This window comes from Trichomonascus vanleenenianus (assembly GCF_965637985.1).
Source record: "Trichomonascus vanleenenianus strain CLIB 3782 genome assembly, contig: TRVA0_005S, whole genome shotgun sequence".
NCBI classification, from domain to species: Eukaryota; Fungi; Ascomycota; class Dipodascomycetes; order Dipodascales; family Trichomonascaceae; genus Blastobotrys; species Blastobotrys vanleenenianus.
Window position 1 is genome coordinate 378,295 of NW_027481882.1, and position 25,804 is coordinate 404,098.

The window sequence follows — 25,804 nt, forward strand, 5'->3', positions numbered from 1 at the left end:
CTCGACAGTGTTATCACAACATTATCTACCCTGCAGGTGCCGTAAATGGATTATTTAGACGTGCCTACACAGTATCTACATGATGTATCCCAGTACGTACGGCTCTAAACTACGTACAATTACAGTTGATTTAGATGATCGTTCATAGGTTCCAGAAACTGCAGGCAAGCGGAGTATCGACGTAAGCCGGATCCCGATATCTGACGATCAATAATGCGCGCTAATGTGGTGATCACCGTCGGGCATTCCTAAGCGATGTTTCTTCCGGGTAAAAACAGTTTTACGAGCAGATGGCCAATAAGAGCAGGGGTATAAGCGGTATAGACTGCTGAGAACGGCTATAAACCGCACAACAGGCAATTCGTAAGCAGGTCCGGGTGTTCTGTGTGCAGTGTGGTGTCTCTGCACCTACCACGCTCGACTCATACAGGGATCAGCCGGCCACAAAAAAAATGGGATGTCTCCACCATACGCAAAAGGACGCTTTTTTCTATCGGAAAAGGCCATGAAACCGACCCCTCAACGGTCCAATGCCTGTCGCCGCGTAGATACGGGCGGCTCTGCGTTCCCGTCGCAGTGTCGATATGTCGTAATGCCGCAAATACCCTGCGGCATGCCGCCGGGCTTACCCCAAGTGTCATAGATCCTCACCGTCTGCATCTGCAAGACGGATGCCAAGCCGTTCGTCTGTCTAACTTTTTTTTCAAGCAAATATATAAGGAAGGACGTAGCCATCGGATCAATTCCTCAAGTTCGACCGAAAAAAGATGAAGTTCAGCTCTTCAGTCGTCTACACTGTTGCCGCCTCCTTGGCCGGCCTCGTTGCCGCAGCCGACGAGAAGGTCATTGGCTCATTTGTGTTCGGCCGACACGGCGACCGACTTGCAAAGCCGAAGTCCAATTTCACCCCAATTGGCCAGCGGGAGACCAACGAGGGTGGTGCCTTCCTCCGAGCGCGATACATCGACCCGGACAGCGAGAACCACATTGATGGCCTCAATGTGACCTACGATAAGTCGATGACCGAGGCCATGGCCCCAAACTCGGCCCTACTCTACCAGTCGCTCAATGGATATATGCAGGGCTTGTTCCCTCCCCTTGGTGACATTGGCGTTAATGCCGACACTGTCACTGGTTCCTCCATGTACAATGGCACCAGTGAGTCTGCCAACTTGAACAACTACCAGCCCTTCGTGATCCAGGGCGCTGATGACGGTACGCCGAACGGTATCTGGATCGACGGTTCCACAGGGTGCCCCGCGTTCAACGACGTCGCCAATGCTTACTTCAAGACTGACGAGTTCAAGAAGCTCAACACGTCGACCTACGACTTCTACCAGAGCCTGTACGACCTGGCCGACGGCGCGCTCAGCAAGTCTGTTCTCAACTACGGCAATGCCTACACCGTGTTCGACTACTTCTGGGTCAACACAATGCACAATGAAACCATTGCCAAGAATTTCGAGGGTAAGGACAAGCAGGAGGTGCTTTTCCAGATCCGAACGCTGCAGGACCAGTACTCCAAGTACACCAACTACGACGTGACGAACACGACTGCCAGCACCGTCGCTGGTGCTGGCGTCATTGGCGCCATGCTTAACCAGCTCAACACTACGCTCATTGCGGGAACTCCAGTGTTCAACATCTACACTGGTTCTTACTCGACCATGTACCAAACGGTGGCCCTGCTTGGTCTTTTCGATACCTATGATGAGGTGTTCACGGGTCTCGTCAACTACGCCGCTTTGTTCATGTTCGATCTTATTGAGAAGGACGGCGACAACTACGTGCGGTTCACTGTTCGAAACGGTACTCAGACCGAGTTTGACATCCGAGGCATGGGCACGGTCGAGCCAACGAGCTACCCGCTCTTTGATTTCAAGGACGAGCTGATGCCGTACGATGACTTTGTTTCCAAGGCTAACGAGGTTGCCATTCGAAACGTCAAGTCCTGGTGCAACACCTGCGGCGCATGGGACCAGTCCATGTGCATCCCATACAACGCTGCTTACATCAAGGCCAAGGCTGCCGACTTCAAGGTCGACAGCAGCCTGACTCTTGCTGGTGCTGGTGGCATTGGTGCTGGTGTCACTCTCGGCGTCGTTGCCATTGCAGGCGCTCTCGCTTTCCTTATCTTTGGCCGAAAGCGGTCAAAGGTTGTCAACGTTGAGGAAGGCCCAGCTATGACGCAAAAATCTTCGGGCTCTTTCCAGTCGAACTCCAATAAGTCTTAATTGTTGTTCAACAGTTTATGTTTCTACGTCGCTCCTTTTGATTTATGTGTTGATAGTGATGATAATGATTCTCTCTAGAAGCGGTGCTACAGGGGAGGTGGGGGCCAGCCCTCAGGGGACTTTAAACATTTAGTAATCCCGAAGCCTGGACGAAGACCGTAATTGTTATTTGAATAATCACATCATCATATTGTATAGTCAGTTGGGTCGTTTTAAACTTCCGAATAAATGTAATCGTATTGTGAAGATTTCAGCTTTAACTAACTAATTCATAAAAATTGAGACTAAATAAAGAGGCAGTTATATCAACAACGCAGAGACAAACGCAGCAGTGGCAACTAAGACCGAGCTTGCTCGAATCAAACTACTAGTATTGCCCTCGCCATCCTCAGATCCTGACGTAGCACTTGCGGTAGCCGCAGAGGCAGTCATTGACTTAACTGGCTTGGTGAGATCAATTCTTTCATCACCACGGTCATACGTCCCGTTAATAGCAATGATTACTGCAGACCCATTGTTGATCATTTTGTACCGCGATTTAGAGTACCCGGAGAACAGTGCTTCGAACTTTGTCAAATAAATGTCCAGGTTATCAGAAGGTCTGTCGCAGGCACAAGGGTCCGCAGTAGAGTCGGTGTCGTCCCGAGCAGTGCCTCCACAGTAGCATTCCACGTTGTAATTCTTGCCATTGACTTTTTCTGAATAGGTGTAAACTAGTGCCGTGGGAGTGTTCCAGTTGTCATCAAAATAAACATTCAGATCAGTATCATCTACCGTGAATGGACTAATGCCATTTGGCGAAACATCGCCTTCACTGAAAGTGCGACTGGCACCGCCAATCCAGACTTTGTTGGCCGTAACACACAATGGCAGAACAACAACAAGGAGCAAGTTGATCATCTTCAATTGAACCAATTTTTGTTTGATTCATTTTATTTTATATATATACATCTTGTGTCCACCTAGGTATGTAGCCATTCTCTAGAGTTTACCCCGCCATACTCTACATCTTTCCGCATTGTCGATGCTCTCCGCCAAGAAGCAGTAACCGCTGCAGAATACACTGTTAGCGACGGCATAGCGCCGGAACAGCCATTTAGAATCTTTGATCCGACGGCCCTGGTACGGTTAAATTTCGTCCTTGGCAATTTACGTCTCTAGAGTCGATATTGCAAACAGAAGGATGTCTATTTGCTGCAAATACATACATATGAAATAATGGTATTCGGCATTGACCGACATTGTTCTGGATTTGAAGTAAGTTACCTATACTGTGTATTACCGGTGTCAGATGATTCATGTGATAACGCGAAAGTCTGGAAAAAAGACACTCGAGGTTAACAAGATCTGGAGAGAAGTCTTTCTGCGAAAATTCTTGATCCCATTAACGCTTATTTCATATAGTTACTGTAGGATGACTCGCCGTAATTGATATTCATTTCTAATACCACAGATAAGCCGTCGGCTTATCTTGCAAAAGTAATATCCCTACTGCAGAAACTGGTAAAAAGCCTCACGGTTCATTAGGAGGCTCTGCTGATACTACCTACTACACGTGCTAATTGTAATGCATACAATACAGGAGCTGTATTCAAGCACTAGAATGGTTGGCTAGGTAACTGGGGCCCGTGCGGCGCGGACGTGCGGCTGGGCGACACAGTTAGCCATCGGAGGAAGAAGCGCGACACACCCACATCGACATTACCATAGGCGGCCGAGACCATGAGCGATGATGGAGACGTCTCCATGGCGGAGTCGGCAAGAGCCCGCAACCGACTCGTAGGCGATCATAGAATTCTCGCCGAGAGTCCGATTGTGCTAGACATTCTGCTGTACAGAAAACAGTCTGGCGAGAGCGCAATCGTTTGGGTCAGGGTACGGAGCAGACACTGGGGAAGAAATATGAGGATGCTAACTAGCAGAGTAGAAAAACAGCCTTTCAACCAAACAAGATGTCTACAGAGTATCTGGCGAGATTAGAAAAGCTTGTATTGTGCCATACAGCACCCGGGACACTATCGTGGCACTTGTTGAATCTCTGGAAAGAAGAAACCAGTTCAGGATTGTGAACTTTGATCTCGACGCTGACGGGACGGTTATTCCTGGGAACATCAGCGGAGTGAACTTCGAGATTGCCGAGCACCTCGGACTTGGGGAGAAGAGCCTCCAGAGCGACTCACAGGGCAGTGCGTTTGCTCTGACCATGATGAACAAGGTCATGTTTTTTTGTAGCAAGGACTCGGAGAACGGCCTAGACGGCTCGGCATTCAGTGGCGGCGTTGATAACCAATTGATTATAATTGATGGTGCAACGGTGATCCAGGGTTGCTTCTTGGCACCAATGAGAAATGCCCCATCCTTAGTGTTTTATGTGGTGTTGTACATCTCTGCCGACGGTCGGTTTAAGTTGGCGCTCTACGAATGGTACAAGGGCCAACCGGCTAGCACAATGCGCAGTTGTGGTGTGCTACCTTTAAAGATCGAGCCTCCATTGTTCATGACGCCGGTCGCCAACGACAGTGCTTCAATTGTGCTGTGTTCGGAACAGGTGATGTACGTGACCAATCCACACGACATTCTGTCTGGATCATATCGCATAGAAGAGTTCTATTTTGGAAAGGAAGAATTCGCTCCTAACGGTTATTATGTCCCTAGAATTGCCGATATTGAAGAGTATCTGGAGGGCCCGCCTTCGCAGGGGTCATTTTATATTATCTCTCGACCCTCCTCCGTGTATGAGATCAAAGCCACACAGGACAAGCTGATAGTGGGCACAGAAATTGATTTAGAAGTGGCTATTGGTAATCACATCACTGTCGAGCCAATGTCGGGTAAAGGGAGAAGGCTTCTTATTACTTTCGGCGGGGACACCTCGTTTGGCGGTCAGCGAAGTGTTTCAAGAATAAACGATAAATGGGATCTCGATGATAATATTTCGTCGGCATTGGATGTGGAGCCGGTATTTGAAGACTATAATAACTGGGCGCCAATCAACGACATGGCAGTAATAACAGCGCGGAATCTTAAAGGGAGCTCGCTGTTCGCATGCACCGGATTGAACCAGACAGGGGCACTAACTCAATTCTCTTATGGCCATGAAGCGTCTATTGTTGGCGGGAAGTTGCCGCTTCAGGATGCGCCTCTGGAGATAAAACTGATAGCACTTGCCTCTGATAAAGAATTCTTCCTGGCGTTTATTTACCCCTCGATTACTGTTATCTACTCGGTCAGCACACGGCCCTACTTTCTTTTGCAGGAGCTCGACGATGACTGCGGGCTCATTTTTGACCAAAGGACGCTGGCAATTGACCGCGTAGGGGAACTTGATGGTGTTATTCAGGTTGTCCCGCACCAAATTCTGTTGACCGATATGAATGGACGGGCTGTGCATGAACCATTTGCATTTCCTTGCACCCATGCATCGATTCATAATGACCTTATTGTTGCTATATTCGAAGATACTAACGGCTTAGAACCGCTGAAGAGCGTGGTTAAATTGTATCGATTCAACAAGGGGTTGCAGACATTTAGAAATACTGCTACTGTGGAAATCAATGAGGTTTGCACGTTTGCACGCATCGTGAACCAGCCATCTGGGCTCAGACTGTATGTCGGTACGCGAACACCATCTCTAATTGTGTATTCAGTTGATGACGATACTTCGAGCCCTGGATTTGGCAACTATGAAGAGCTGACAAATATATTTCAGTCTGCAGACGCAATTCCAGACAACCTGGGCCTCGACGGCAGTGAGTGTTTCATTGGGCTTCGTGACGGTAATGTTATATGTTGCCAGATGGAACCAAGCCTGCATGCTGTGAAAACGCTCGAGCTGGGTAGCTCTTCTGTAGAATTTGCCGAGACTGCAGCAGGTCGGATCATCGCGTTAAGCAATGGAATTGCAAGCGTCATCAACTCAAAAGAACTGAGTTCTCGCCAAATTGTTATCCCTGCAATATACAACCATAATATTTCAGTTGTGGGGAAGTTCAATTTGCCAAACGAGGTGGGCTACCTTGGAGTCATTGCCATGGTGAACGATGATTTTTACATTCTCAAGGTCCGGGTGACTGAGAGCGCAGTAGTGAATCAACTATTGCTCGGTAGCACGCCTCGCAGATTAGCTTCGTTCCCTTCTTTGTCGACGGTGGTCGTAGCATTGAGCTCAAAGTACGCTGTTGAAGGGTCCTTCGAAGGGCTTGCATGTATCGACCTCCACACATTCACTACATGTCAATCTCAGCGGCGATTGACATTCACTAAAAAGGGGGTACTGACTGCGACGCCAGTGGTGGAAGAAGATGAAAAAGTTCGCTCACTGTTGAATTGGCAGATAGAAATGGACGAGAGCAGCTATGTATTCCTTGCTCTTGGCCTCGAAACGAGGAATGGACGTGGCATTGTTAGAATTGTTAGGATTGAACGGCCAAAGAGGAATATTGTTGTGAAAAAGCTGGCATCGTGGCCGACACCTGGACCGGTACATGCTCTGTGCAAACTCGGTAGGAATGGCATTATTTATTCAGTTAATGACAGGGCCGATCATAGAGTTGGAAGAGTGGGGTATAAGTGCATTGGAATGGAAGAGGGTGGTGGGTATGGGTTTAGCGATGAAGTTCTGAGTGAAAACCTGGGCAGTGCAGTGATCAAGCTAAAGGTCAGAGGGGAACTGGTACTGGCTGCAACGCAATCAAAGTCCTTGTCGACAATTCGGTTCGATGATAGCATATTTACGGGTAGACAAAGTGATGGAAGGGAAAGATTGCTGATAGACGAGGAGGTTGGAGAGCAAGAGCAAGTCGTGTTATTAAGTGATAAGGCCAGCGATTTGACTGTACTGTCTGCTTATTCACATCGGTCCTCTACCCTGCCATTCCAGTTTAGCATTCCTATGCCAGCACTAATGAGCGTCATTAGAAAGGATCCAGTTGGTGACATTTGGTGGGACCGGGCAACCAGTACACTGGACCAAGAGCACTTCATTGCCGGCGGACTTGATGGTAGCCTTCATGGCATTAGCGTTTACAACACCAATGAAATCCAGGAAGATGGAAAGAACTATAAGCGGCTACCGTATGGTGAAGAAAGCGGTCAAAATACACCATGAGTTGTGACGTCGTGACGAATTATTATTTATGATACATAGATTTGGTTCTACCAATGCTATAAGCTCTTTCCCTTTTTGAATTTTTTTCTATTTTAATGATATCAATATTAGTTTCCAAGTGCTTTAAGAGCCTATTCATTTAACTGGGTATCTGAATGCAACGTGTAGATAGTACATTAGGCGTTTTCTTTAATCTTGTCAAGTAGTCTATTGATTCGTGAGTTCATGACCGGCTGGCCCTTTGGTGTATACTTCGTCATCTGTTTCTTATGCTTTGCACGAAGTCGATCTTTCTCCTTTTTCTCCTCTAACTTTTGTTGTCGCATCCGTTCCTGCTCTTGACGCTTCTGACGTTTTCTTTCCTTGACAAGCTGTCTTCTATCTTCATAAGTCATCATGGGTCCTTTATCCGGTCTCTTCCCTCTTCTCTCACTCGGCTTTTCAGCCCTTTTTTGCTCTTCCTCCTCAAAGAAGTCTCCCTCGCCCTCTGAACCAGATGCCTGGTCTGAGGCGGCCTCTTCCTCGCCATCCGAACCAGGCGCTATACCAGCCCGTCGCCTTGCTCTTTCTTCATCGTTCTCTTCTTCATTCTCCTTTCGATCGGGAATCTCTTCGCCTTCCTCTTTCAGAAGCTTAAAGTACTTCTTTCTCAATCGAGCCCGGTGGACCAATGCCTTCTGAATATCATCCTCTATTCGAAAGATCTGTTAGATAAAACATTTAGAAAAGCCGTTTGTACTTACTCTTCTTCTCGTGTATATTCCGATATTTCGACAGATTCCTGCTTTTACTAGTTGGAGGCATTGCTTTGTCGTACTGCTTACAAGGTGAAGATTGCTGGTTCAAGATTTTTTTATTGTTTTCAGCCGTGCGTCATCGCCAGATCTTAGTGCTAATATCAATCTTATCGCCTGGCGCAACTAGAGCAGCCTTCAAGCATAATTTGATAAAAGTGAAGGCCCAGCGGATAAAATCGGGTTCGTAATTTGATTTTTTTTTTTTCGCCTACAGCTCTTTTAATAATTGTGAAGATGTAAAATATGCATGTAACGAGCCGCATCATGGGCGGCGTATCTCAGGCCACTGCTCTTACGACTGTTGGGAGCCGAAAATGTGCTGACACACCTGAAAACCTTTCGCAGATCAAATCTACAAAAATTAAATAAGCGGGTATTGAACGGCATTTGAAGGCAGGTGGAGCAAGGTGGGTCGCCTAATTTTACAGTTATTTATTGGGTAAGCCCGGCTAACTAGTATAGATCATCATGGTCCGTTGTTTACTGCAAAGCAGGGCAGTGAGGAACCATGAGCTCGCAATATGGTCCATCAGATCATCATGGTACTTGGATCGGAGGCGACACATGTCGAGATACGCAAAGCCTCCGAACCCAATTACTCGGAAGGAATTGCAGAGTTTATCAGAAATAATATCCTCCAATGATCATTCACAGGCGCAGAGGGTGTGGGACATTTGGAGAGGAGCCATGAAAAGTACAAACGATGCAGTAAGGCTCTCCGCCACGAACATGCGCAAGAAGATGTGCAACTACCTTCAAGAAAGCACTCACAACAATGCGCTGGACTGGATTATGGCAAGTTTTACGATGGTTCCAGCTGATAAGTTGACAGTGGGAGACTACTTGTCGCGGATCGAATTGCTTTTCACGGCCGGGGAGCTGGACGCGATGTATGGCGTTCTCGCTCAATCCACAAAACATCTTACGCATTCTAATGCGCTTAATTTATTAGAAATGACCGTAAAGTTCTTGCTTGATTCCCAATGCAAGGATAGGGCCACAATTGCCTTGAGCTGTTCCTACCATGTGTTTATGAATCTCGACGACGCACTAGAAGTCTTGGAGAAAAAGCGGTTCCCGAAACAGGAGGAGCAGATTTTGCAAGCTGTGATCAGGGAAGGGGGCCATGACTTGCGTGGACCAATCAAGAAGCTCATTCAACAAGATGGTCTTTTTGGCAGCATATTTGCGACAGACGTCATGAACGTTGCCCTGCGTAGTGAGACTACCCTTGCTCCAGCAGTTTGGAAACTCAAGGTTGCACTAAATGTCGTCTCTCCGTGGGACCTCTACCATACCATGCATTACAACATCTCTCACAAGGCGTACAGTAAAGCACTCCGCGCATATAACGCCTTCCCCAATCTACACACTGATATCCACCACGAACTCATGCTGGCATTGTATGCCAACAAGAAGGATTGGCAGCAGCTGCAGACCTACTTTTCTAATTTATCTGACTACGATCACCTCCCGACATTAAAGCATTACGCCATTGTCATGCGAGCAATCTCTAAGATTGCCCGCGTAGATATAGTGGATGTGCTCTTTAACGGCCTTTTGCAAGACCGTCTGAAGCCGGATGCATCCATTCTCAATGCCATGATTTACGCTAGATACGCGCTTGGTGATACTAAGTCTGTCGAGTTATTCTTCAAAAGCTTTGACAAATTTGAAGTCGCGCCGACCTCTACTAGCTACCTAATTCTCATGATGGCATATAGAGATGCCCGGGATATGACCTCAGCGCTGTCTCTTATTCATGAAATGGCCGACAAGAAGGACTTGGAGCTCTCACAGGCGATCATTAGTGTGTTTATCTCGCTGTGTTCCCGGCGAAGGGACCCCAATTCCGCACTGTCTATGATCGACTGGCTCATGACGCGAGGCGAGAGCATTTCCCTCGTTGTTTACAACTCTCTGCTGCATTGTCTTGCCGAGTCCAATCGAATCGACGAGGCGTTTGAACTCTACCGTAATATCAAGAAGGAGTTCACTCCTCAAATTGACACCGTCACTTCTATCCTGGGTGCGGCGGTGCGACTGGGTCGTATGAATTACATCCAATCCTTATACCATGACTTTCATAAATACCAGATGGTGCCCGACGAAAAGTGGTTTTCGGTTATGATACATTATTACACCAAGCACCGGCGCATGAACCACGCACTACAGATCTTTGAACACATGAGGAAGTCTGGCATACGAGCTAGCGCGTATCACTTCACCATTTTGATGGATGGCGCCCTGAGTATGCGAAGGCCCAAACTGGCTGTGAAATTGTACCAGCGGATGCAAAATGAGAAGATTTCTCCAACTTTCATTTCTCACGCCATGTATATACGAGCTAAGTCCTACACTGGAGATGAAAAGGACTACGAAGAAACGCGACGGCTAATGTACGACTTTTTGGCTGACGACGATGGTTTCATTGATCTTACTTCTACCGATACCCCAAGAAACGTTGTGTCGCCTAAGATGCTCAAGTTTGCATTGATCGGCTCATTTATGCATCGCAAACCACAAGATGCAGTTGACCTACTGGAGCATTACTGCGCTGAGAATCCGCAAATGCGAAACCATTTGCAAGTACTGAGGTCACGAATCCAAGTGCACCGGTTTGCCAAGAACTGGGGCGAAGTAGAGATCGCTTGGAAGCAATTTATTATGGCGCTCAAGAAGTCGCAAGTTCTTGTTCAGACCGAGCCGAAATCTATGGTTTACCAAGTTCCACACAGATACGCCAAGGACTTTACACGAGAAATCAATGCCAAGATTGAACAACTCGCAAACTTTGGTGAGTTTTCGGAGATTCTAAGGCTACCGTCGCGTATTCGGCGAATCGGGCTGGAATTAACAAATTCGAATTGGAATACTATAGTGAGATGCCTCCTGAACGACTTTGACTTAATTCCGAAGGCATTCCGGCTCTCTGAAAGCCACCTGATCAAGCCCTATGTCAGATATGTGCATGATAAGATGAGGTATTTCCGCGAGAGTCGGCTTCAGAAGCGTGTTCCTCAGCCCAAATACAAGTTAAACGTCGCGACGATAAGAGAACTACAACAGAACTACAACAATCTGCTGAGGTATTACACCCAAAAGCGCGAGTGCTCCTTGGAGGAGGCATATGAGGTTGTATTGAAGAATTTCCCTCAAACTTCAAAGCTGGCTATTCGACGGATCCAACGTGCCAAGACTATGGCGAGACCGTCGATACGAGGCGGGACAGCAAAAAAATAGACCTTTGTAAATAGTATTATGCATGATTATGACTACTACCCTTCCACCTTTTACTGGCATGGATATTCAAACACCAGGACAAACTCTACAATTGCTAATATTAACAAGCTGTAAATTTACTTTGCTTTGCCTTCAGGGAAGACGAACCACGATTGGCCGTCCAGCAAAGCCTCTCCATAAGACAGGAGGCCAACATATGGCTGGACGTTCCACTCAAGGCGAATAGTTGCATTCTGATGATTGAAGTGTCGGTCAATGTCGTACACACTGTATGCGCCCCGCACTTTCTTGAGATCAAGCACTGCATCCTCCTTCATGGTGATAATCTTGTCCCAGAAAGTGACCCGGTTATTAATATCTTCTCGTTTGCCAGGGTACTCAGCAGTCAGGTAAATAAATATTTGCTTGGTATTCCAATTGAACAGCGAAGTGAGGTCTTCAATTTGTTAGCGCAGGTCCATGGTGTTTCAATTCACTTACCAGTGGTGAGATCAAAGTTCACCCGGCAATTGTCCTTTGCCTTGCCATCGACGGAACCAAATCTTCGCGTGAACTTTTCTGTAACGCGACTAGTCGTTGTTAATTTCTTCGCTATAGGTAGATCAGAGTATCCCTTACGCATTTAATGAGTCCACAGTAGCCGGGGAGGTGTAGGCTCCAGACAAGTGCAGTTGAAATATTGAGACAATATTCACAGCTACGGCAAATGCCATCAGAACGGTTGTAAAGTAACCGAACGAGGTCTGCAAACGATTAAGCCCAGAAAACATATTGCGGAGCTGAACACGTCTGCAGGATGTGGCCGAGAGGACAGTTCCAGGTTAGGTGTGGAATCTCGAGTTGGGAGTTGTACGGCTGAATCCCGCCGCATGAGGCTCATGCGGCTCTTGTTAAACACGCGTACACATTAGGGGTAGAGGTACCCCTTTTACGTGAACTCTATGATTTATCGTGGAGTTATCATGACAGCGAAGCCCAATTCAATTGTAATAAATGCTTTTCGTCCTAATAGAAACCAAAAAAATGATGAATGCTCTTTCCTGTAATCAGAAAGTATTGCCTTCTGCCTACAACTTTTTAAGTATCTTGACTTTAGTTTTTAAAGTATCTCTGGGATATAAACAGTCAATTGACACAAACGATAATGCGTATGTGGGTAATCCTAACAGAAATTACCATTATTTTATATGGGGTCATGAATGGTCTCGAGACGGCGTTCATTTCGGTTTTCATTGGGTCGACAACCTTTCTAAATGCTTTCGGCAACCCTTCAAATCTCGTGGAAGGATTTATGACTGCATACTTTCCAATTACTGCTACAAGTAAGGAAGGACAACTGAGAGATCTTCAGCTAGAGATCGTTAACCATTATATATAGGTGGCGCGCTCTGTCCGATTGTGGCTGCGAATTGGATGGGCAAGAAGAAACTGATAATAGCTTTCTCTTAGATTTGGTTATTAGGACTTCTAATCTCAGTCTTGTTTGTTGATTACGCATACCTCATCTTAGGGAGATGTATAAAGGGCTAGAGCATTGGGGTTCTGTCATGCGCTGTTTTTCTGTACACCAAAGAGGTTGTCAAGGCACACTCAGTAAGCCGAAGCCTGTATGCAGATATCTGCTCCACTCGGAGTACTTGTCTCTTCCGTAATGGCAGCTTTTATGTTCAGGGACGGCAACGGCCCGCTGTCGTTTTCCATGTGCTGGCTTGTCACTTCCTCGTTGGTAATTCCTTGCGCTCCACTGAGCCTGTTTCTACAAGTGTCGCCACAGGATATCGCTCGAACATCCAAGGACCACGATGAAGAAAAATCAATAAGATGTTTGGAAACTGTGTGTGACGTATCCGAGAAAGAAAGAATAGTGAAGTATTATCGAGAGGTCTCAGAGCGTGGGCGCTCCGATATTACAGTGCTATTCCAGGGCGGTAACAAAATCAGATTTATTCATTCGATAGTTGCCCAAGCAGCGATCCAGGCGTCGTGTATCAATGTCATAAGTATGTCAACTTTTGCCAACTTTTTCCATATTAACTCCCACTTCATAGTGTACCCTCGTTTCGACCATTTGTCAGATTAAGACTCTTCCCGAATTATGGGGGACAATTAAATTCTAATGGCGCTGTTGTGTCGGGGCTTTCTGAACAGTCGTCTTCAAGAGTTGCGCTTACAATCTACGGCATCCATCTCGTGGCCAATTTTGCCTCCTTGATTTATTGCAATTGGACGCCGCGGGTCCCACTACTTCACTATGGATGCCTCACATTTGGGGGCCTGCATTTCTGCCTTTTTCTACTTTCTGTTACCGGCTGCGAAGCTCCTTCTGTGACAGGGAATGGCGTAGAATGGCGCGTCGAGCCAGTCGTTGGACTCGTTATTCTGGCAGTGCCTTACCTTCATCGCAGCCTTTTCGCTCACTATGGCCAGCACCGCAATGGCCTATACAAGAGAGCTAGTACCGGCGTCCTGCCGTGACATTGGTGTGGCTTTGGCCGTCAGCAGCCCATGGCCAGTTAGCTCTTTTATTGCTGTCCTCTCTCCCGTAATGTTCGCTAGCCTGAAGTACGGCTTCTACATCGTAAGCGCGAGTTAGACCTTCGTGCTACTTCACCAAATCGCACTATATGCGGCTTTCCGCTAGAACGGCTGTGCAAGAGCGCGCCCACCGCCGCGACGTAACCTCCCACACATGTTCAACCTTTTATCCCTGGCAATACGGTATTCAATATGTCGGTCGAACCAGATACCGTAAGTTAGCTAGGATTAATTGGAATGAAGTGCTGACATGTATAGGAGCCATTGGTTCAACCGGAGCGCCCGAGCTCTGATGGGAAGGCCCCTAGTAAGTTTGAATCATATTTTTGGGGCTATTAAAGGGAAGGCTAACGTGTGCTTTAAGATATGGGCCACCAGGCTTATGTGCCTCCAGATTTTGACACAGCGGGGGAAAGCTCGCGACAGCCGCTGACAGGCTCTCTTGATGAGAGCGCTGGAGGCAGCGGAGGGGATAACCCGCCAAGTTACAGCAGGGACGCGTCGGGAGGCATCTTCTCGTTCGGATTCTACATGCGATTCTTTGACGTGGAGACGCGCCAGGTCATGGAGAGGTGCCTATATGCGCTGAATCCGTTTGAGAAGACGCAATTCCTTGCAGATGACGAGGACGACATTGAGAGCGGAGTCACGAGACGGGGAATGGTGGCTGGAGGCAATGGCACGCCGGATTTGTACGGGCCGTTTTGGATTTGTACAACTGTCGTGTTTGTGCTGTTTTTCTCGTCTACATTGACGGGGCTGCTTTTCTCGTCGTGGCAGGGCAAGAAATACGAGTACAAGTTTGATTTGCTGACGGGCGCTGCAGGACTCATGTACTCGTATACCTTCCTCATCCCGTTGGGGATGTGGCTCATTCTAAGGTATTTGAACATTGCCCCGAACACGACGCTGCTTCAGTTGGTTGCATTGTATGGGTATTCAAACGTCATTTGGATCCCCGTTGCCATCTTGTCCGTGTCACCCCTGTTGGGGGTTCCTCGGCTTTCCAATATTATCCGATGGATATTCATCATTCTCGGGTTTGCTGTTTCTGCGTCGTTTATCGGCAAGAACATTTTCAAGAAGCTATTGCCGGAGCATAACCAGCAGGCAAGCGACCGAAAATCTGCCACCGTCATCTTTGCTCTTGCTATAGCGCTCCATGTAGGGCTTGCTTTTGCTGTCAAGATGTTGTTCTTTAGTGGAATCAAGGTCAAAGACTAACCAGCTATACCATTGCCCCTTCCCCCCTCTCTCTTGCCAGGGATGAGAGTCCCGTGCAGGTGCAGGGTAATTAGTTCAATAGCTTAGCATTAGCTTAGATGGAAGTATAGGCAATCTCAACATAGCATCACCAAGTAGCACACAAGGTAGTTATCAGTAGTTCTAGCATTTTAGGGCGCGCCGTATTAATATGATCTTAATTAGATTCCGTCGGCTGGTGAAGGAGAACTAATCCAACTATAGCTTACATTAGAGCCTCATCAGGTAGAATAAACTAGTGGTTCAATCATTACTTTTAGCATTAAATAATTAATCTCTATCATCATCATCTAAGAAACTAGAATAAATTACATTATCGTGGCAATGGACATTTTATCACTCTTCTCATCAAGCTTGCGCTTGCCGGTTACTGGCGGAGGCGGGGTAGTACTCGTGACAGTGACAGGCGTAGAACAGGCGGTCTGGGCGCCGCTCGACACGCCGGTGCGCGAATGAATAAGGTGGTCAATGCATGGGTACACCGCAGCCCACCCAGAAATGGACTCTGTGGAGTAACTTCCGCTGTCGGTCGACGAGTCTCCCCAGACCCAGCACAAGGGTTCGATGGACTGGAGGTCAGTAGAAAGCATAGCAAGCACATCGAGGTCCTGCCACGGCGAGAATGTAGAGTCCTCACCGTAATTGGCGGCCAAGAACTCGACAAAGCCGCGCAGGTAATTGCAGTATCTGTGGAACGACTGTCTACGCTGGGCCATGAGCTCAAGAATAGACACTAGGAACCGCGCGTTCTGGTAGTACTCCCGGGTGAACATTATTAGCGCACACTGGAAGATGTGCAGGCCAATGAAGTTGGTGCAAATCGTGCCGACGGCTGCAGTATCGGACCCAATGTGGTTCATGAACCGGGCCATGACGTTGACCGTTTCGGATGCAATTGAGGTCGACACTTCGAGCGCTGAGCCTCGCAGGTTCGTGTTGGCTGCTGGAGAAAGGTTGACCCGCTGGATAAGGCTCCGCGTGTAGTGCATGAGAATAGTAGGCACCATCTCGTGGGGCTTGAGCGGCGCCTCCGAACTTGTGATGTACGACGGGAGCAGAGCTGCGAAGGACTCTACGTGCGAGTGGAGCAGATCCAGGGAGGACCACGACAGAGTTGGCGATGGCGACTCGCGCAGAGCCGATCCAAACATATCAAGCAGCCGAATGATGTGGACCATGGGACCCAGCACTTCGTACTCGTGCCCCTGCTCAGTGCCTCGCTCTGGCGGCGTCGGGGCGTTGATGGAGGTCGCTGCCACGTTGATGACGAACGTCGGGCCTCGCTGGATAGACAGGATGCGATCCCATGAGTAGACGCTCCACCACAGGTTCTGGAGCTCTCGTGAAGACGACGTGTGCTCGACGAGCTCGAGCTCGCTGCAGACGTGGACGCAGGTCCGCAGCCACAGCGTAGCAGACGACATTCGGCCAGTCTCGGCCATGTACACGGAGACCAGCAGTGACGCAGACACTGCGTCAGGGGAGTACTCATCGTCTACGGGAGAGAGCCCCAGCATCTGTTGGGTGACGTTGACAAATTGCGTGTCCTGCATGGCCTGCCGACTGTCACTTCTGTCAGTGCCCTCACTGCCCGCTGAAGAAGCGGCTTCGTTGTCCCGCAGGCCCAGCGCAAGGGCTGCGAAGAAGAGGGAGATCCAGTCGTCCGAGATGGAATCGTCGAAGCCGCCCTGGCGGTAGATGCGGGCGACTTTCTCGTTGAACGGGCCCCACTCGAACGCCGGTAGCCAGTGGTGGTAGGTGCACCGGTAGTTATGCAGCAATGCATCGGCCAACTTCGGTTCTGGCAGCGGCGGACGCGGCTTGCGCGATGGCACGGGCCTGGCAAAGCGAGTCGACGGCGGCGGGTGCCGGACGTACCGCGGCGGCTTGACGACGCGGTGGTTGTACTTGGCCAGGAACTTCTTATACCCGGCGTAGCTGTGGTCGAGCTTGGCATGGAGACGGGCTCTGGTGGCCGCTGTGTTGTTGTTATTAAGGGAGATGCCCGAGATAGCTCCTGAGAGGCCGTGGGTGCTGCCGTTGCTGATGATACTGCCGCTGCGACTGCGGACTACGGAACCGTGGCCATTGGTGGATGAAGGCGGTGACCCGGACTGAGTGTCGTAGAGTTCGGGCGAGGCGTCCTCGCTGAGAGCGATGCTGGCCAGCTCGCTATCGGCGGCGGCGAGCGGTTCGGGGATGTCTACATTATTCTCCTTGAGGCGTGTTTTGTACTCGGACATGCAGTTGAGCGCCTTGGCCAGGGTGCGTTCGAGATCTCTGATCTGTCGGATGGAGCTCATGCGGCGGTTGGTGTCCTTGGTGAACTGGCACTTGAGCTGACGCGAAACACACTCAGAGCATGCGGCGGACTCGGTTGCATCGCACTTGACCTTGCGCTCCCGGCACGCGTCGCAGCTGGGGTCCTTTCGCCGTTGTCGGAAGGTTCTACGGTTTACTGGCACGGGCCCCAGCAGGGAAGGATTTGGAGCGCTTTGCGACAATTGCTGTGGGACCGGTTGGTGAGGCATGACCGCGAACATCTGGCCTCTGTGAGGCGGAGTAACGTGGATTGGCGGCGCATGGGGGTCGTATACTACGGGCTGTTGGTGGTAATGCATGTACGGGTGATGCTGTTGCTGCTGGAGTGCCGGATGAGGCCCATGGGGAGGTACAGAGACCGGCGGAGGAGGAGGATGCTGATGGTAAAAAGGCCCAGGAGGAGGAGGAGGAGGAGGAGGAGGAGTAGGAGCTGGCGCTGGGTGAGGAGCCTGATGGGGATATCCCCCCCCTCCTGAGGTAATCGTCTGGATTGATGGCAGGGTCGTAGAGTCTTTGAGGTTCATTCTGCCATGCTCGGACCAATACGCCATGCTCGGGACCAACTATGGTACACTCTAAGGTACAGGGCGGGAGAGGGTTATTATCGTACACTGTACAGTAACAGGGAGGGGAGAGCAGGGGGTCAGTTCAAAGGAGACAGAGGAAAAATAGACAAAAATTTCCAGGCGCCCAATCGCATATATATGTGCGCCCAGAGAGTGTCGCCAATTACTACCAAAAAGACACCCCCAGATGCGAGGTGCAGAAGGGGGATAAAATTATCTGTACACGCCAGCTGTACCCTACACTGGAGACGTCGAGCGACAGGAACCATTCGCTTTTCGAGCATGCTGCTGTCTGAGGGCCATGCAGCGGTTTGCTTTTGCTAGGCGTCCTCTCTGACGGTGGAGCACTACTAGCGTAGCGGGCAGGCTGAGCCTCCATACAGATCTTGCCTGCAATGGGTTTACCTCGGCGGCGTAGTGTTTGCTCATACCGATCTGCTGGAGGCATGTAAGCGGATGCGGTTCTACACTGGACACACCAGCTCCCGTCACCCTATGCACGGTCCAAACTGCGGTGCCAAGCGACCGTTGGGCCGTGTTCCCCTGCCGATTGTGACATGCGTTCCTGTTACATGCGTGTCGTCGACCGCGCCAACAACCGGCGTCAGAACCTGTCTTCAAAGCAAAGGGGATCTGTCTCTGTCCTGCTCAGATACGTGTCCTTCGATGCTCCCAGGCGTCTATGGATCTCCACCCGGAGCGTTGACGAAAAAAAAAAATAAAAAAATAAAAAAAGGGGTGTCACTTGTGAGTACACTTTTGGCGACGACTAATCGCAGTCGTCATACTTCCTCCCCTTTCCCCTCTACTACTGTATACACCTCCTTTACGGCATTTATGGTGGCTGAGCACTTACATGCAGGTGTCTCCCCGGTGTTTGCTCTGTATTTGACGGACCATGAAACGAGCTATCTCATCAGGCACGTCTATTAATTAAACATTGCCTATACACGTCATTCATAACCCCTTAACACCAGACTATGCGACCAGCAATGTATACCCTAGCAATGACCAACAGTTTAGTGGGAAATTGGGAAAATGGGAAAATGGGCTAAGGGGCAGGGGGACGTGGATCGTGCGGGCGAGGAGGATCTCCATCTTGTGCCGAACAGTGAACGTGCCTGAGCCGGACGGCAACCAAGGACACACATTACGTATCTGGTCTCTGTACGACGATGATGATGCGCAGGAACACCGGATACCGCCGAGCGAAGAGAAAAATACCTGGCTGCGTCTCCAGGCGACCTACAATGCATGCAGAACGCAGACCAAAGGGCTAGACTGCATAGGTTTGGTACCTGGTACCCGCCGGAGGGTGTACGTACGTACGTAGCTGTCAAGGCCACACGGTACGGCAATAACGGCATGAACGGCATGACGACATGCCAGACGGTCTGGTAAAGGGGCAGGGATTCTCCTGAAAGCCCGCCTGCGTTGCGATGGCCAGAGCTGCGCCGGAGCGTAACTTACCAGCAGTTGATATCTCCGGGCTAAATACACATATTTGGGGTAGGGTAGGGGACGATTTACAGAAAGCTTGGTCAAGGGTGTCTACGTATTCTGTAATGCACCGGCTAACATGCCGTCCTGTATTGCGTCTTGGCTCTGCAGGCTCGGGCAACCATCGTGGGATGGAATCGTCCACACATGAAAGGCTCATATAATCTGCCTAGACTGAGCTTCGCCGGTAGAGCAGTACTTGCATGTAATGTCCAACCGACATGGCAAGTTTTCATGTCTATGTCTCCACGTATGACCTATGACGGCACTGTAACATCAGCAGTCTCAAGTTTAGCAGTTACATCAAGTGCGGCAGTTGACATTGTTGCTCTTACGTATGACATATGCAGCTGCAGTTGAAAAACTCCATGTCGGACATGTACTACCGTAAAAAGGCCAGTTGCCCCTTAATCTTTCATCGTCCTCCTCACAGAGCGCTCGGCATTTGGGATCTGTACCCAACCCACTCGACGGGGCCAGCAGAAGGGAGAAATCGAGCTAGCTGTAGCTGATCATACCCCTATGTGGCACCCCGTGTTCCTGAAGAAGCAAATGCAGGAACCAGGCTCCAAACCTCTCTGTTCCAGCTTTGGGTTGAAGGGGTCTCACGGCTGTTCATACAGATGGCGACTTAAAAGAGCTATTCACCGCGGCGGACGAACTTAATTGCCCCTGAATCAAACAGATACATCATTTATGCCAATTTACATATGACAATATTGTAACCCGCAAGCAAGCAACCCCGGCTAGCTAGACGGATCAGTGTTTAAAACGCTGATCGACTAGCTGTTGAGGCACCAGGGAATCCCACGAGGAGAATTGACGAGGAACAATGGGATGACATAAATAGAACTAGGGTAATGGCGTGGAGCTCTCCTGGACAAGCTTTTCCACTAATGCCGTGAGCTCCTCGACTCTCTTGGCCAGCTGGTAGTTCTCCCACGAAATGCCAGACTTCTCGGACTCCTGTACCTGAGGTGCCGCGGCATTTACGCGATCGCTCCACCGGGCCTCGTCAATAGGAAACTCGGGGTCTCCCTGGGCAATGACGCGCTCCATCTGCTCGTTCTGCGCGCCATACCGCTCGGCGGGGTCTGCTAAAATCTCCTCCGCGGTGTAGTACCCGTCAAAGAGATCCCACTCCTCGTCGGTCTCGTTGGAATCGTCCCGCACGCCCTTGGATCGGTTGTACAGGACCCGTCGCGCACACTTGGCCTCGTCAATGGCCACTACCAGCAGGAACGGCGAATACAGCACCATCATGAGGTAGTCATTGAGCCGGTTGTACTGGCGCTGCGGCATCCACCACTTGAATGGAATGATAAGGGAGATGTGCTCAAACAGGTTGAGCGGCGGCACAAAAACGTGCACGTCGGGCGCCCGGACAAACCGCAGCGTCTTCTGGGCCGCCAGAGCCATGAATTCGTCATTGGCATTGTCATAGATGCGTTCATACGCAGAATTGAACAGCGCAATCAGAATGTTTAGCAAAAGCGTCGATATGACAAACGTGAACACGTAGTAAAGTATCATGCCGAACGGTGGGCCGAACTGCTCATAGAGATCAAACTCTGGCGAGTCCAGCACTGTCCGCGTCATTGAATGCACCACCATGTTCCAGGTATCAAGGATGCCATCGGTGTTGTCGAGGCCCATGAACGCCTGCAAAAACCCGCCAAATAGGATGAAAATCAACACAAAGAAAATGATACTCTCCTTCATGAGCTCTTCGAGTACTACCAGCATCGCGCCAAAGAACCGGACCGAGTCGAGGTAGAGCAGAAGCCGCGCCCAGATGAGCGGGGCGCAGCACGCCAGCAGGTAGTACGACGTCGCTTCATGGTTCTTCCAGAACCGCAGACCCATTGACATAACCACCATTGCATAAAGAGTATCATTGAAAACGTTCCAGAAGCCAATGTAGGCCGTTCCCACGTCGTAGAGCTTGACAATCTCGTCCAGTACATAACCAAACGTGAATATGTAGAGCAGCCACTCGAACGTCCTGATGGCGGTGGACTCAGTGGGCTCGATCTCGTTGATGGCCATGGTGTAAATGCCCAGGTACAGAAACGAGAAAAGCAATTGGATGTAGTTCTGGTACTTGGGCGTCTTGAGGCGGTCCGGATCGAAGTGCGCCATGACCCGCGAGTCGGCGACCTTGTTGTAGAAGACATACTCGCTCGCGTCGGTGTCGCTCTGGACAATCCACCCGCGCCATAGCCACTGCATGCACCGCTGGAACCCGGAAGAGCCAATGGCGATCGTCGCATGTTGGTCGACGGCGAGCTCCAAGGCATTGGCCGGGCGCGCGTCGCGCCCGTGGAGCGTGATCGTGTATCGCTGGCACAGAACATGCTTAAACAGGTAGTACTCGTCCTCCTCACGCTCAATAACGCGCTTGGCGAGGTGTTCGGCGGCCAGGGCCCTTAGTTCGAACAGCGTCGAGTCGTAGAGCACGCGGTTGGCACTCGTCATGTACCATCGCTTGCAGGTCAGCAGGACAAACACGAGCGTGGCACGGTATTTGCGTGATGACGTGTTGACGGCACCATCTCCTTTGCCTCCGGCCGCCTCGAGCAGAAGCTGGAAGATTCGCTCCGTAAGGACTGGCGAGTCCGGCTTGGTCACCGTCTCCTCGTCAAACGCTACGGGCACGACAGTGTCAATGAGCTTCTTGACCCGCAGAGCAATTTTGAGGACGTGCTTGCCCGTTATGGGCGTGAGATAGAGCTCTTCTTCCTCGTTATTCATTCTCTTTTTACTGGGGTTATCTGCTCAATTGTCTGCGCGATCGATAGCGATGAGAGGGCTGTGTACGACACAAAGGTGGGAGAGGCAAGACATGGGTGGAGGAAAAGGCGGGGGATGGCTTTGCCATCTGCGGCTTTCTGCAATTACATGCGATATACGGTATCCAATGCTGCAGGTACGCCCAATTGCATGCCGGAAGATGGGGGTCTCATATCCTTGCTTTCCATCCAATGCCACGAAATGGCCATGTTGAAGTCTCGGTGCGGCTTGGTGAGGCTGAGACATTATGCATGCACTCGGTGCGTACCTCTACTCTCCTTCTCAACATATCACCACCCGGATACCTCTCGACCAATAGTACAGCACTTTGTATATTATCGTCATTAGAATGATCAACCCGCCAATCAACTAACGGGTTATTATCATTTATCATTGTGGGCGACCCGGCCACCTTTTAAGGCCTTATCAGTAGATGGGAGGTAAATGGATGCAATTCGCGTATCACAGATCTAAGATCCACTGGACACCCATAATAACGTTGCAGGAAAATATTTTCACATTACAGGAATTAAGAGCCATTATGAACGTATAAATTAGATTTTCAACATTTGAAGTGCATGCATGTGGGGAAGTTCACGAGCATCGTCGCTTTTGCTCTTCAAGGACATGGATCATCTCCCGTATGCTGCTTTCTTCTGAGTCCATGTCCTGAATCATGCTCTCTATCTTTTTCAGACTGTTCAAGTGTTCGTAATCTATTTACGTAGTTAGTTTCCTCAGAGAGTATTCCAAGTACCTGGTTCACTTACATCGCTTGGAGCCTTTGGGCAGGCATGCAACACTTCTGCGTAGCTTAAGAAGCGACTGAATGGCTGATTGTTTCCGCTGAGGATATGATACTAGCATTTGTTTGTAGCTGTTCAGCTTCCAATCCAAGGCTGTTCTGCTCTGTGACATGATGACGACTGTGTGTAGCGGGGTGTAGCGAGTGGATTCAACGCTTGATACGGGCTCTGGGAAAACGTTCAGCGAAAGAATCTGGCTAGACGAGGTTAGTACCAAGCAGAATTGACGAAACTGACCGCATGAGAATTAATCTGTATTTTATATATATGAGAAAAGTCTGCCCCTTAGGGCTGCATACAATGGCTGCATGATCTCCTATTGAGCGATGCACTGGACATAATATGAAGCATCAGCATTCCAGCCGAGATATCACGATATTGCTATAAATATCCATCAGCGCACACTCTACATCACTTACTGTATACTAATCGGTCTGATTAAGCAGCCATACCGGAGCATCAAACGGATATTATGCACTGCGAGAACATTTTTGCTCTTCGGAGTTCGGCTCAAAGAGTGGCAGTGCGACTTAGAAAATATTCAAGCAGACCACCACTGTGACGAAATTCCCACACTGGCTAAAAGCTATGATTTACGTGACCGATGATTGGGTGCTCAAAAGAAAAGCATTGACATTAGTAATTATACGGTTATTACCGGTAGGATCTATCTAGGTCGCGGCGCAGGATTTTCGTTGGTGTTCCGAGTGAAACGGATGCCAAGTGAGCGTGCCAGCAATTATTTTTTTTAATTTATCCCTGTAGCACCTCTGGGAACCGCTTCTTGATTTTTTTCATCATTTTCCTAACCCGCTTGATCTCCAGCTGAGTGAATCTAATCTTGTGATCAAGCGTCTCCTGGGTATGGCCGATCAGCCTGCCTATTCTCATCCGGTTAGCTAATCTATCCGCAGACCCCTTCACAGCTGGGTGATTTCGGACACTTACACAGTTCGGGACCAAAGTCCATAAGAGATGCTGTTGATCAGTTAGTATACCAGAATTTTTTTTCCAGTCCTCCTGGGGAGGAGGCAGGGGGGGGAGGGACATACTGGTACCCTGTTTTTCTTTTCGCGCCAAAATCGCCTTATCGCAAATGGTCTGGTTCAACTGCAAGTTTAGTCTTTCAAGCTTCATAGCCAAGTCGTAGAATTCATAGCGCGCAAAGGTCAGTTGGTGCTCCCGTTGAATGCGCTGAAACTCTTCTCCGCTGTCTGCAATAGCCGGCGATGTCGGCTGACTAGGCACTTCAAAACTCTCTGGAGAAAAGATCGACGTATCTGAGCCGTCCAATGGCTTTGGAGAGCTCTCTGGGGTAGCGTCGAAGTCCAGCGGGCTTGGGGTTTGGATTGTAAGCTTTGGTGACGGCAGCGGACGCCTCTTCTCTTCCCGCCTGGGTCCATTGAGTCGGCCCTCAGGTTCAACAATCGCAACCTCATTATGGAAACGGACAGAGCGCATTATATAATTTGTCTATAACAAATGCACCCCACAAGAATATGGCCAATACAAAGACCAGTATATTTCTATCTGCTTGGCTTTTCAGTCAAACAAATATGCCTGTCCGATTGCTCCTACGGTTTATATATTTGCACTAGCTACATTTAACGGCCCGGACCCTGCAATCATCTTTTGAGACCTACAGATCTCAATTAATGTACATGCTACACGTATTGTACTGTAGTGGACTATGGGCCGGCCATGGCGAATCATTTGTTAGCGCCGGGGTAGGTATTGGTAAGGCTCACCCCCTGAAAAATCCCACTCCGTGGTTCATCTAAGACAATTCCCGTCTGCGACAGTCGTCTTCCCCAAGAGTTTTCCCGTTCAGCTTTGGCACCCGTGGAAAGGTGTGTGTAGAGAGACATACCGTCAAAAAGCTAAACGGTCTCGCTCACTCGCCTTGTGGGGATGGTCTTGTCTCCAACTGATGTTCGCCGATTTGATGCTGGATGCTCAATCGAGGTTGACATCTGTACATGTATGTAGATGCGCAGAACAGTATCTACGCCTTCCCTGTCTGCAGCATGTTTCCGCCACCTGTTGCGACATTGGCCCGAACCACAGGTGGCTCTTGGATGGCCTGGCTGATAGAGCCATAATTGTTTACCATTGCTACAGAATCTTTTAAAAATGTGCAAATAAATAATAAATAATTGAGCCGTTTTATGCTCGGCTTGGCAATTGGCCTCCGAAAGCGACCCAGCAGCTGTTCAGGAGGTTCAGGAGGAGGAAAAGCCATAGGTCGATGCTAGGGAGGGCGAACGGGCGGAGGCGGCCGCGGAACCTGCCGGGGTGGCCGCCTTAAGCCGTCGCCATGCGTTGGCAACTGTCATGCTTACAGACCGTTTGTGTCCATGGATGGGCATCTCTGTGATGTCGTGCGCAACAATTTTCGGTTTAAAGGACGCCAACGACGATGCTGTGTAGAGATGTCCCCTGGGGCGTAGTCGCCGGGACGACTTAGCCGTGGTCGAAGCAGATTTGGATGGAGTCAGATCCAGCTGACTTTGAAATGTCCTAACCATTGCTAATGATAGCGTTTTGCGATTGTCTCCAAAGTACTATTTCCAGTACAGTACCGTCTCTCCGAATAGCACCCGTCCAGCTTGACTTTGTACAGCTTTAACAGTGCGAT

The 25,804-nt window shown here is 49.5% G+C and overlaps 10 protein-coding genes across 10 annotated transcripts; 4 read left to right on the forward strand and 6 right to left on the reverse strand.

The window, feature by feature from the left end:
• Positions 1-767: 767 nt before the first annotated feature.
• On the forward strand, positions 768-2,234 carry TRVA0_005S03642 (uncharacterized protein; the record flags this gene model as incomplete). Its single annotated transcript, XM_076682961.1, has 1 exon — positions 768-2,234. The coding sequence occupies one exon, from the start codon at positions 768-770 to the stop codon at positions 2,232-2,234; it is 1,467 nt and encodes a 488-aa protein (XP_076542936.1).
• A 1,722-nt stretch (positions 2,235-3,956) lies between these two features.
• On the forward strand, positions 3,957-7,341 carry TRVA0_005S03664 (uncharacterized protein; the record flags this gene model as incomplete). The annotated part of the gene is made up of 2 exons (XM_076682962.1): positions 3,957-4,109; positions 4,162-7,341. The coding sequence occupies 2 exons, from the start codon at positions 3,957-3,959 to the stop codon at positions 7,339-7,341; spliced, it is 3,333 nt and encodes a 1,110-aa protein (XP_076542937.1).
• A 176-nt stretch (positions 7,342-7,517) lies between these two features.
• Positions 7,518-8,145, reverse strand: FYV7 (Fyv7p; the record flags this gene model as incomplete). Its single annotated transcript, XM_076682963.1, has 2 exons — positions 7,518-8,032; positions 8,085-8,145. 2 exons carry the CDS (start codon positions 8,143-8,145, stop codon positions 7,518-7,520), a joined length of 576 nt encoding a protein of 191 aa, XP_076542938.1.
• Positions 8,146-8,493: 348 nt separating this feature from the next.
• PET309 (Pet309p) lies at positions 8,494-11,381 on the forward strand (the record flags this gene model as incomplete). The annotated part of the gene is made up of 2 exons (XM_076682964.1): positions 8,494-8,545; positions 8,601-11,381. Exon 2 carries the CDS (start codon positions 8,607-8,609, stop codon positions 11,379-11,381), a length of 2,775 nt encoding a protein of 924 aa, XP_076542939.1. The 5' UTR covers positions 8,494-8,545; positions 8,601-8,606.
• Positions 11,382-11,497: 116 nt separating this feature from the next.
• Positions 11,498-12,094, reverse strand: SPC3 (signal peptidase complex subunit SPC3; the record flags this gene model as incomplete). The annotated part of the gene is made up of 3 exons (XM_076682965.1): positions 11,498-11,817; positions 11,862-11,950; positions 12,000-12,094. The coding sequence occupies 3 exons, from the start codon at positions 12,092-12,094 to the stop codon at positions 11,498-11,500; spliced, it is 504 nt and encodes a 167-aa protein (XP_076542940.1).
• Positions 12,095-14,108: 2,014 nt separating this feature from the next.
• On the forward strand, positions 14,109-15,140 carry YIP5 (Yip5p; the record flags this gene model as incomplete). Its single annotated transcript, XM_076682966.1, has 3 exons — positions 14,109-14,129; positions 14,175-14,223; positions 14,281-15,140. The coding sequence occupies 3 exons, from the start codon at positions 14,109-14,111 to the stop codon at positions 15,138-15,140; spliced, it is 930 nt and encodes a 309-aa protein (XP_076542941.1).
• Positions 15,141-15,487: 347 nt separating this feature from the next.
• TRVA0_005S03774 (uncharacterized protein) lies at positions 15,488-18,052 on the reverse strand (the record flags this gene model as incomplete). Its single annotated transcript, XM_076682967.1, has 1 exon — positions 15,488-18,052. One exon carries the CDS (start codon positions 18,050-18,052, stop codon positions 15,488-15,490), a length of 2,565 nt encoding a protein of 854 aa, XP_076542942.1.
• Positions 18,053-20,419: 2,367 nt separating this feature from the next.
• On the reverse strand, positions 20,420-22,321 carry YVC1 (ion transporter; the record flags this gene model as incomplete). Its single annotated transcript, XM_076682968.1, has 1 exon — positions 20,420-22,321. The coding sequence occupies one exon, from the start codon at positions 22,319-22,321 to the stop codon at positions 20,420-20,422; it is 1,902 nt and encodes a 633-aa protein (XP_076542943.1).
• Positions 22,322-22,954: 633 nt separating this feature from the next.
• On the reverse strand, positions 22,955-23,278 carry TRVA0_005S03818 (uncharacterized protein; the record flags this gene model as incomplete). The annotated part of the gene is made up of 2 exons (XM_076682969.1): positions 22,955-23,076; positions 23,131-23,278. 2 exons carry the CDS (start codon positions 23,276-23,278, stop codon positions 22,955-22,957), a joined length of 270 nt encoding a protein of 89 aa, XP_076542944.1.
• A 641-nt stretch (positions 23,279-23,919) lies between these two features.
• TRVA0_005S03840 (uncharacterized protein) lies at positions 23,920-24,627 on the reverse strand (the record flags this gene model as incomplete). Its single annotated transcript, XM_076682970.1, has 3 exons — positions 23,920-24,047; positions 24,115-24,144; positions 24,219-24,627. 3 exons carry the CDS (start codon positions 24,625-24,627, stop codon positions 23,920-23,922), a joined length of 567 nt encoding a protein of 188 aa, XP_076542945.1.
• Between the last annotated feature and the right edge of the window lie 1,177 nt (positions 24,628-25,804).